Source organism: Misgurnus anguillicaudatus, chromosome 9 (genome assembly GCF_027580225.2).
Source record: "Misgurnus anguillicaudatus chromosome 9, ASM2758022v2, whole genome shotgun sequence".
Classification (NCBI taxonomy): domain Eukaryota; kingdom Metazoa; phylum Chordata; class Actinopteri; order Cypriniformes; family Cobitidae; genus Misgurnus; species Misgurnus anguillicaudatus.
Genome location: NC_073345.2, coordinates 29191556 through 29203842, shown reverse-complemented (window position 1 = coordinate 29203842; position 12287 = coordinate 29191556). Strand labels below are relative to the sequence as shown.

General features: G+C 37.5%; 1 protein-coding gene across 2 annotated transcripts in view; it reads right to left on the bottom strand.

Annotated features, from left to right (window-relative positions):
• The window catches only part of hcn1 (hyperpolarization activated cyclic nucleotide-gated potassium channel 1), a 134062-nt gene that overhangs the window by 30466 nt on the left and 91309 nt on the right, over positions 1–12287 (bottom strand). For both annotated transcript variants that reach the window (XM_055179850.2, XM_055179849.2), the window contains exon 5: positions 3557–3703. In XM_055179850.2, coding sequence (XP_055035825.1) covers positions 3557–3703 — 147 coding nt within the window. The remainder of the gene's footprint in view (positions 1–3556; positions 3704–12287) is intronic.

Below are 12287 nucleotides of genomic sequence, written 5' to 3'. Positions count from 1 at the left end.
ATTCGTACATATTATATGAGTTAGCTAATTTGTATTTCATACAAAGTTAATCGTGCAAAAACGTACGATTCTCATGAAAAAAACAACCAAAACCCTGCCCCTAACCCCGCACCTAACTCCAACTTCACAGGGGTCAAGGCAAATCATACAAAAACTTATGAATGTGGTCATATGAATTAGTACGAATTAGCCAACTCGTAAAATATGTACAAATTCTCACGAGGTAGCGTTGGTTTCACAGGAAATTGATCAAACCAACAAACTGATTTTATACTGATTTTATATTTTGTACTAATTCATACGACCACATTCGTAAGTTTTTGTACGATTTGCCTTGACCTCTGTTACGTTGGAGTTTGGTGCAAGGTTAGGGGCTGGGTTTTCGTTGTTGTTGTTGTTTTTTTCATGAGAATCGTACGTTTTTGCAATTACTTTGACTTCAACTCATGTAACGATGCGTAAGTTAACCTGCAATTTTGTTTCTAACAGAGATGGCGATAGAGAGCCAAAAGTTACATACTGTATACAAGTTACATACTTTATATTGATGGCTGGAGTGGCGATTTAACATTTTTGTATTTTTTATAAATATATACTCCACATTTCAAAGCTTAAAATTATAGGAAAGATGTGGTAACCTTCTCTCTAGGACAATCACAGTCACTAAGGTCTCTCTGCCACTGCATTGCAGTAGTAATGCGTTAGTCTCACTGCTGCTATAAGCCTTTAAAGGAGTTTAAAAACTCGGTCTTTCTCATCTCTGTTGCTTAAGTAAAACGTGTCTGTTTGGTATGCCTTGGGTGTGAAGACCAAATTTGCACAGTGCAATGAATCGTGGTGCAGTCTGAGAAAGGTTCTGACCGCAATCACACAGGAGGAATAATGAGTTTGATGGCCACGTCCAGCCCTTTTACCTACACTGGGGAGACAAGCTGAAGAATTTATCTATTTAAAGCTGGTTTGTCACAAGACCGTACATGTAAAAATAGCAGCCCTGACCAACTGAGTAAGACGAGAGATCAAGGAGGGAGGCTGTTAAAGGTGTTGTGGGGATAAAGCAGTCGGTGCTATCTCACTCTGCTGTGTCATAACAGGCACACGCTCTGTCTGTCCAATCATGCTGGTAATCAGAGTGTGGGATGCTGGGTAATATTTATAAAGCCTCTACGTGTGTCAGACGTAAGCCGTATAATCCACAGGGTTTAAATCCTAGGCCATTTTAAATGCTTTTGTAAAGTAGCATATACCTGATAAATGAAAAATAAAAACAGTAACCATAAACAATATTACACATAAGCTTTGTTTATACTTTTTAATTAAATTGACATTAATTTAGAATTAACGATAAAGTATGCTTTCTTTTTTCTTTTGCATGAGGAAAGGATTTGCAAATCTTTGATATTTAAAATATGCTAATATAATAAATCTCTCCTGCCGCCTTTAGGGAATTACTTTGTTGTTTGCATTTGCATCAGATGCCATATTCACAAAATATTAAGAAAATTCTTCGTAACTGCCTTTTTAATTCAAATGTAAGCATAAAGTATAAAGTTAGGAATATTTTGTATTCTTAAAAAAACTTCAAAAGCAAAAGATGTCTTAAATTGTGAAAGGTTGTTTGTTTATTTGCTTGTTTTTAAATGTGACATGTACAGTATTGCGTAGTCATAAATAGTTATTTTGACTGTTTACTTCCCAAAATTGTGTTTTGTAATGAGTAATTTCATACTGATAATAATATTTATATTACATTATATTTTTAATAATATTTTTAAGTGTAACTGCCATGTTTCAAACAAATTCGCACTTCATAATTTGAAAATTTAGTTCTTTTGGGTTTATTCTGAGGGTTAGAAATGAAGGGGTCCCATAGTTATGTCCATATTCCAGCCCAGTCACACGAAATTACGTACCTATAGTCACGTAATATTTTTTTATTATTTTTCGTGATACTGTAACAAATTTTCGAGTTTTTTCGTGATACTGTCACAAATTTTCGAGTTTTTTCGTGATACTGTCACAAATTTTCGAGTTTTTTCGTAAACGTATCATGTGTTTAAGGTTTAAGGTAAGATTTACATACAATGACACCCTTACCCAAACCCAACTATAACCCTAATGCCAGGCGACAACGGTTTAAAAATCAGAAAATATTAAAAAAATAAATGTAGAAAAAATAGTATAAACCAATACTTAAAGTGACATCCTAATGCAAACACCAAATCTAACCGTAAACCGAAGCGACAATGGTTTGAAAATAGGAAAAAGCAGTTGAGTAGCCAATTCGTGACAATGACACATAACAGAAATACGATCACGAAAAAACACGGAAATTCAGACCAGTATCACGAAAAAGAATAAAAAAATTATGTGACTGTAGGTACATAATTTTGTGAGACTGGGTAGCAGCATTTTATACCACAGGGCTGTTTTATTCTGATTGGTTGAGAAATGTTCCACAGTTTTTTTTTTTTTCGATAAACGCACACCTGACCTGTCAAATGTCGTAAAATAACCACCAGTGTCTTAGCAATGTCTGTGGTTATCTTGGTATAAGTAAAATAATTGACTCCGGTCCTTTAAATATTTAAAAATAATGCACACCTGTGGTGCAAGGTGCATAATCACCTTGGGTGTGCATTTTTTTATCCGAATAATTCAATGGCCCATCGTCAATTATTCCTTACTTAAATTTGTTGTCGTATTACAAGCAACCATTTTTTTTTGTAATTAAATAAATACTAAATATATAACATACTAGAGCTTGGCATAACTAGACTTTGTTACAAAAATAAACAAAAAACAAAAGGTATTTAATAGTTTTATCTTATTTTAAAGCTTGCTTTGTCTTATTTTTAAAAAAAATTAAGTGATCTTGAGGCCCCCTTGAAAATAAAGGGATAGTTTACCCAAAAATGAAAATTTTGTCATCAGTCATTGTTCTCCTGAACACAAAGAAATATATTTATAATCAAGCAGGAAACAGGAGCACCATTCACTTTGATAGTATGGACGAAAAATACTATGAACGCTAATAGTTTTGACAGAAATGATGACACAGTTTTCATTTTTGGGTGAACTATTCCTTTAAGGTGAACTGGTGAACAGATACTAATAGTTACATACGTTATTTTATAAATATATTTATAAAGTTATAGCATTTATAACTTATTTTTGTTTTAAAAATATTTTTGAGAATCTGGCTCCAGGGGTCCTGTGGAAGGTATGCAGACCCTGATGATACCTTATTACAAGGTACATTAAATATACAATATGTATCATGATATAAGATCTAGGGTACATTTGTCTAAAATCAGAAGGGGTTACTGCATTTAAATATTTTCAAAGGCCTGGACTCAAAGTTATAAAGCAACGATCTGAGTTGTTTTCTTTTCCTATCCAAATGAAAAGGATTATGAAGCAGGCAGGGAGATAATCCTAGATCAGCACTTTAACTCTGAAATACTTGAGTACAAACGGACCATATAATGTACAGTATAACAGTACTGTAGCTCTGACCTGAGGTCAGCACTACTATACAACATTTGCCTCTCACCTCTTTGAGCGGGTCGTTGAGCTCATTCAGGATGCTGTCCTCATCGAAGATCTTACCCTGGTAACGGTGTTCATAGTAATCGTGGATTTTCTGTCGCATGTCAGCCGGCAGCTTGTGGAAAGACATGTACTGCTCTACTTGCTTGTACTATGAGGGAAGAGAAAAAACTTTTGTTAAAAAACAATCCAAGCGAGTGAGATCTGTGCCATCACGATAAGATTAAATGGAGATAAAAGTAGACTGCTGGGCAATGTCAACCTTATCATGAAAAGTAAAGTTTTTACCAAAAGTTTTTAACCATACTGATATCTTAGATGTCAATATCTGGTGGTTTAAATACTCATACAGAGTCTAAGTCAAGGTTTATAAAGCATTTTTTTATTTTCCATAGTTGTGAAAATGTCAGAATCCATGAATATGTCCATAACAGGAAATTGCATTGTTTTTCCTCATAAATGTGCATAACACCTTTTTTTTAAATAAGTTGCCAACCAGCATCTTTTGTGATTTTCACATAAGTTTCACAAAATGCCTTTTAGGAAAAAAAAATATTTTATAAATATTTAAACATACAAATATACCATAAACAAACAAACAAAACAGAAAAAAAGTTCATGCTATCTTTTTATAACCTCTTAAATATGGGTAGGTTTCTAAAAAAAGCTAAAATAATTGAATTTTTGTAAAGAATTTTTTTGTTATCAGATTCAAAACGTTGCTCAAAACATACACAGAGTTTAAAATGTTTAAAATTAGTTTTTGCTTCAGTTTTTTATAAATTGGGTAAGAGCGACATCTAGTGGATAATAGCGCAATTACAGATTACCATAAAAACTCATCAGTAAAGCGTCTTGGCAGGGAAATGTCTTAGTTGATGAGATAAAAAGAGTTAACGAGTGGGGAAAGAGTTAAAATAAATATAAAATGTTCTTTGAAGAGCCATCACTTCTTCATTTATTTGGTATTATTGCTTCTGGTTTGTGCATTTTAATTCACCAAATTCCTACAAAGTCTCCCAAAAACGTGTGTCCTTTTTTATCACATCCATAACGCATGCACGTTTTCCTAATCTAAAATAGAAAACATGAGCATGTAGACTGATATTTTTCTCATGCCTGGACTCATCATCAGAGGTTTATGAAAATATAAACAGATGGTTGAGTATATTGGTAATAAATGCATTCTCTGAAAATTCATATTTTTAAGTTTTGACTGCATGTCACATCCATAACGCTGGAATTGCTCTGCTGCATTTAAAAAATTATACATAACTGAGTAATTTAATGTTTGTGTGGAGGAGTATAAAAATTAGCATTTTTAATTTGTGCATGACTTAGTGATAACTTCTTAGATAAACATGTATACACTCGCAGTGTTGGGTCACTGGCTGTGGGCAGGTGGTGTGTTAGATACGACTGCAGACTTCCTGTTTGCCAACTCAGCTGATGACATCACCGTAGGGATGTCTAATCCCAACACCTGCTCGCTGTCACCTTTAATCTGTTAGCAACTAAACATCTAAAAATTCAATTATGTATACAGGGCTGTACCTACACAGGCTGCCCACTACATAGCCTATCGTCACAGGAAATTAAATCTATATCTGTCTGAGAACAATCTATTTATACTTTAACATTGATCCGCTCTATATCTAGACAGCTCTTAGTTCTATTTATGATTAATCAATAGCAAGAACTAGCTTTATCATAAAAATTCAACCCAATCTTAAGGTATTTCGTGGTATAGTCACAAAATATTTGATTTATATATTCGTGTTCATTGACACGATTTTTCTCTCTTTATTTGTCATTGAGCACAAATTACTTTTTCATGTCACTCAGCACAAATTTCTATATATTCTTTGTTTGTGTCCCCAAGTAGAACTTTCTTATTATGTATTGGTTACTCAAGTGTTTTCTATTTTTTTTACCATTGTCGCTTTAGGTTGGGGTTAGAACGACTTTCTGTTACATTCCAGACACCCTAACCCAAACTCCAACTCTAACCAAAAGCGAAAATAGTTTAAAAATCTGAAGAAAAAAAAACTTTACAAGCCAAAACATAAAATGACATCCTAGCCAAAACCCAAAATCTAACCCCAACCCCAAGCAATAATGGTTTAAAGGGACACTCCACATTTTGGGAAAATCGTCTCATTTTCCAGCTCCCCTAGAGTTAAACATTTGATTTTTACTGTTTTGGAATCCATTTAGCTGATCTCCGGGTCTGGCACCATAAATATTTATAAAGGCTAGATGTGTTACGGCGGAGTCTCTAATGTCATCACCTGGCGGCCATCTTACCACAGGCAGCTCGTAGCATTGAGTTTTACTTTTGCAGGTACTTTTAAGTTACCATAACTTGTTCAATTTTCTACCAATTTTCAAACGTTTTTTTACAAACGTTATTAACGTGGCTATAATTCTAGATGCTTAAATTTTTTTTATTAGTATGCAGTGTCATAGATACATCTTTGATGCTTATAACGAACCAAACCGTTTAAAAATCGGTAGACAAATTAAGCAAGTTATGGTCATTTAACTCTTTCCCCGCCATTGACGAGATATCTCGTCAATTAAGAGAAAACGCTTCCCCGCCAATGACGAGATTTTCCGTCTTTCCGCAGTACCGCTGTTATCCACCAGGTGGCGCCCTTCCGCAACTTTTTAAACCCGGAAGTATTGTCCTATGGCAAGCTGCTGCATGTCCGTGTCTGTTTTAAAGATCGCTCTGAATGGGATCTCTATGAAAAGTCCATCACAAACATGGAATTATCTCTGCTTTTTGCTCAAAATGTGGTGTTTTTGCAGAAACCTACCCATATTCAAAAGCTGATTACAAAAGAATTCCTCAAGGTAGGATGAAACGGTTTTTTTTTGTTTGAAAGCAGAGGGTCTGTTCTTTCATTTGGTATATTGTATGTTTATATATCTGAAGAACAACATTTTCTGGAAGGCATTAAACTTTGGTGAAAATCATGAAAAACGCTAACGCTGGCTGGCAACTTTTTTCAAAAATGCTGGCGATGAAAGAGTTAAAAGTACATGCATCATTTTAACTCAATGCTACGAGTGAGTGAGCTGCCTATGGTAAGATGGCCGCCAAATGCGGACGTTCCACTCAATTGGCCAGCAGCGCGGGCGAGACATCTAGCCTTTATACAAATCTATATCTGGTGCTACCACTTTTAGCATAGCTTAGCATAATTCATTGAATCTGATTAGACCATTAGCATTGCGCTCAAAAATGACCAAAGACTTTCGTTATTTTTCCTATTTAAAACTTGACTCTTCTGTAGTTACATTGTGTACTAAGACTGATGGAAAATTAAAAGTTGAGATTTTCTAGGCAGATATGGCAGGAACTATACTCTTATTCTGGCGTAATTATCAAGAACTTTTATGCCATACCATGGCTGTAGCAGGCGCAATGATATTACGCAGTTCCCGAAAACAGTCCCCAGCTATTGAAAGTTACCAAGGGGACTATTTTTGGGTGCTGTGTAATACCATATCTGCCTAGAAAATTGCAACTTTTATTTTTATGTCTGTCTTAGTACACAGTGTAACTACAGAAGAGTCAAGTTTTAAATAGGAAAAAAACTCTTTGGTTATTTTTGAGTGCGATGCTAATGGTCTAATCAGATTCGATGGATTGTGCTAAGCTATGCTAAAAGTGGTACCGCCAGACCCAGAGATCAGCTGAATGAATTCCAAAATGGTATAACTCAAATGTTTAAAGGTGCAGTGTGTAAATTTTAGCGGCATCTAGTGGTGAGGTTAGTCCACTGCTCACCCCTTGCTTTAAAAACACATAGAGAAGCTACGGTAGCTGCCACCGGACAAACATGTCATCGTCGGAGACAACTTAGTAAAAAAAATTCTGTTAAGGGCTTCTGTAGAAAAATGGCGCCACAAAATGGCGACTTCCATGTAAGGGGACCCTCTTTGTATGTAGATAAAAAGGTCTCGTTCTAAGGTAATAAACACATAATGGTTCATTATGAAAAGTCTTTGTACACCCCTGATAATATAGTTTTGTATATTATTTTGCATTTCTTTCAAGAGATCCTTCTAAAAATTACACACTGCACCTTTAACATTAGGGGGGCTTTTTTCAAAAAAGGTAAAAAAAGAAAAAAAATACATAAAATGACACGACAAAAATTGAGCTTGGACATGTTGAAAAACAATAAATGGAAATGTATGCTGGATGACACAAAACAGACATTTGTGCTCAATGACACGAAATATTCTCTTTAAACTCGAAAAAAGTAAATCAAATATTTTCGTGACCATACCACGAAATGCCTTGAGGTATGGTTGTAAAATTATAGGGTCAAATTAAAATTGTGTGATCTAAAAACAAAACATTTTACATGCCAGCAGTTAAGCAGTTCATACACACAGAATATTACAGTGCATTTATGCATTTGATGGACACTTCTATCCAAACGCGATCTTAAATATACAAGCTATAGTTTTTAGCAGCATGTGTGTTCCCTGGAAATCATCACTTACACTGCTAATGCAATGCTCTACCAACTGAGCCACAGGAACAGTAACACAATACAGGAAGAGCAGTACAAAAACGGTAAATAACTGTAAACCTTAACTAAAATAAACGACATGACCCCTGTAAATGTTTTTAGTGTTATTAATTTGCTTTACACAGAAAGTGCCGTGTTCTCCGAGTTACAGTAAATGTGTGGGAGAATCAATTTTACCTTTATTAAGGGTAAATGTTACTACAAATACACCTACACATGCAGGTACACTAAAACATTCAGTATCCTGTCTTTTAAAACGAGTAAAATGGCTTTGGAATGACTCGGACAATTTGTGCAGCAAGCAATTGCGCTAATGTTTCAAAATGCCTTCTCTCTCTCTAGTGGTGCATCAGCGGCCAGTAGACAGATAGACCCAGGGCTACTTAAAGTCTGGACAGCATGTCTTTATCCCTGACTGTAATAACACAAAGGTTTTCACAATCTGAATGCTGATGCTTTCAGAATGGAGGATTCAAAACAATACAGACCACACAGCTTTCAATCTCCAAAGAGACTTTGTGTTTTAGATCCAAAAGCATCTGCGAGGCAACGGCAGGTCGTTGATAGGGGTGCTGGTGCACATGCAGAATTTATATGAGTCAATGCTGGACATTCAGAATGAGTAATCTTGACCTGAGGTGTGTCTGTATGGTGTAGGAATGAGTTTCACGGCATCCTACTAAGCTACAATGAATCATTGGATGCCAGGGCAAAAACAAAACGGGGTTTCTTACTGAGATGTCTCCACACGCACACAGACAGACTCGCACACAGAAGCTCACACACACAGACATCAAAATCAGTGGATCAGTGTGTTTGCTTTAATGGATTGTCACAGCATCCGTGAAGAGCTCTGTCTTGCAGCTTTGATCTCCAGTCACAGTGGTGACGTTGTGCTAAAACAGCAGGCGAGACAGAAACGAGGGTAAAAAACAAAAATCGACGTCACTTCTTGCTCTCTTGATTACGGAGCGTCTGTCAGGCCGTGATAAGCCTTTTCTCTGTTTGCAGTACATTGAGTTACACTGAGCTCATAAGAAGTGAGATTTGGATGCTGTGGCACTGTTTCTGAGATGAAATATCAAGGCTTTGAAAAAATGTCAAAGGTGATGAGAATCATACAGAAGTCAAACTGCTCTGGGCATCTGGCTCAAATAACACCAATGTACTGCCAGAGCAGCTAAACTGACTTCATCCTGAGGGGATTTGATAAAGCTTCACGATTCCCACAGAGGTAATGATGAAATGTTTTAGCAGTCTATCCATATGACAGCTGGTATCGTCCCTGCAGAGCCAGTGTCAACCGAATGTTTATATATATATATATATATATATATATATATATATATATTCACTTCAAAAAGCCACCGATGTAACGCGCTTGTCTACAGTGATAAAGCTGCTCTACTGTATGTGGGATGAGATGAACGATTTACCAGTTATTCCTCCTGCCAGGTGCTAATGTTCTTCAACTGGGGATCACTGCTTGCATCCTCTCCCTTTATTGCTGTACTTTATCTTTTGACTTTCCTCTCCTTTATCTTTATATCCTTTAATTTTTCAGAATTGTTCCATATCCATTTTTTTCTCTCTACTGGCAAATATAACCATTTTAATCGAAACCTCTCCGAGCCGAATTTGAACCGGTGACTGGTCCGGCATGAAAATGGGGTGCTCCTATGGCACTTTTCCGAACAGTTGGGTTTGGGTAAGGTTGGGTCAGCACACCTCACAACATTCCGGAGTGGGATGGATTATAGGTGTGTCGTTATATTTGCGCTGCCTACTGCTGTGACATCGCACAAGTGAGAGCGTCGTTGTACATTCCCATACATGCATTTATTTCTCAGACTGCCGCAAAATTAAAATTGCTCAGTTACTGTGTTTTCACGCACAACCATTTCTAGGGTTTACAAAGAATGGTGTGAAAAGGAAAAAACATCCAGTATGCGGCAGTCCTGTGGATGAAAATGCCTTGTTGATACTAGAGGTCATAGGAGAATGGGCAGACTGATTCAAGCTGATAGAAGAGCAACTTTGACTGAAATAACCACTCGTTACAACTGAGGTATGCAGCAAAGCATTTGTGAAGCAACAACACGCACAACCTTGAAGTGGATGAGCAACAACAGCAGAAGACCCCACCGGGAACCACTCATCTCCACTACAAATAGGAAAAAGAGGCTACAATATGCACAAGCTCACCAAAATTGGACAGTTGAGGACTAGGAAAATGTTGCCTGGTCTGATGAATCTCAAGTTCTGTTGAGACATTCAGATGGTAGAGTCAGAATTTGGCGTAAACAGAATGAGATCATGGATCCATCATGCCTTGTTACCACTGTGCAGGCTGGTGGTGGTGGTGTAATGGTGTGGGGGATGTTTTCTTGGCACATTTTAGGCCCCTTAGTGCCGATTGGGCATCGTTTAAATGCCAAGGCCTACCTGAGCATTGTTTCTGACCATGTCCATAACCTTTATGACCACCATGTAGCCATCCTCTGATGGCTACTTCTAGCAGGATAATGCACCATGTCACAAAGCTCGAATCATTTCAAATTGGTTTCTTGAACATGATAATGAGTTCACTGTACTAAAATGGCCCCCACAGTCACCAGATCTCAACCCAATAGAGCATCTTGGGGATGTGGTGGAACGGGAGCTTCGTGCCCTGGATGTGCATCCCACAAATCTCCATCAACTGCAAGATGCTATCTTATCAATATGGGCCAACATTTCTAAAGAATGCTTTCAGCACCTTGTTGAATCAATGCCACATTGAATTAAGGCAGTTCTGAAGGCGAAAGGGGGTCAAAACACATTATTAGTATGGTGTTCCTAATAATCATTTAGGTGAGTGTATAACCCAACCTACTCAAAACCTCTCCGAGCAGCATTCGAACCGGGCAATTGGTCCGGCACAAGAGTCAGGCCCTCCAACAAGCACCTCTTGAGATCAGGGAGTGAAGTTTACACTTTAGCTTTCATAGACTAACTAGCTTCTGTTAGAAATAAACCCCATCCAACTCAAAACCTGTCTGAGCACAATTAAAACCACTGAACGGTCCAGCATGGGTGTCTGGCACTCCCACAAGCACCTCTTGATATCAGTGAGTGACGTTTACACATTGCACAGCTTTCATAGACTAAATAGCCTCTGTTACAAATATAACCCATCCTACTCAAAACCTTTCCAAGCTGAATTCGAACCACCGACCAAGTCCGGCACAGGAGTCGGGCACAACAAGCTCCTCTTTAGATCAGGAAGTGAGTTTTTCACATCGCACAGCTTTCACAGACTGACTGGCCTCTGTAAGGTAAACACTAGGCTAGTACTGTGATTTCTTCTTGACCACATTTGAGCAGGGCCACAGAAAACTAATCCACCATCAGGTTCAATATCAGTGTGGGAACAGAAATGTGTTGGCAAGATTAGCTCTGCTTATAACCTCTCTTTCTCTATTTCTTCCAGCAGAACCGGCCGTCACATTAACCGTGAGCTGCGGCTCTGGCAGGGTTCTATTAGATGTCAGACACAATGCGCTCCCGTCTGCCGCTCTCGACCGTGTCGGGTGCTCGCGTCTGCCTCTCACTCTCTCTCTCTTTCAGAGGAACAAAAGAGAAAGGGAAAAATCTCACCTACAGGTGCTTTGTTCAACAAAATTGCAAAGGAGCCTGTGAGGGAGGACAGACTGTGGGACGCTCAGGGAGACGATAATACAGATCTGATTTGAAACGAGGAAAGATCAGACAAGATGATCTGAGGTTATAATGGTTTTTATTATTCTGTCACTTTGAATCTGTATTGTGGGCAACCATATGAATAAATGTAACAGCTGGTAATCTATGGATGCTTCTGTTACTACAGTTACACATTAATATAAATACCAATCGTTTGGTAGGAGGTTGTATCCAAAATAACCTACGGTAAGCCTTTCAAGATATAGCCTACATTTTATAATAATAATAATAATAATAATAATAATTCCTTACATTTATATAGCGCTTTACATATGAACGGGGGAATCTCCTTAACCACCACCAATGTGCAGCATCCACCTGGATGATGCGACGGCAGCCATATTGCGCCAGAACGCCCACAACACACCAGCTTATTAGTGGAGAGGAGATAGAGTGATATAGCCAATTAGTATGAGGGATGATTATTAGGCCAATGGGCAA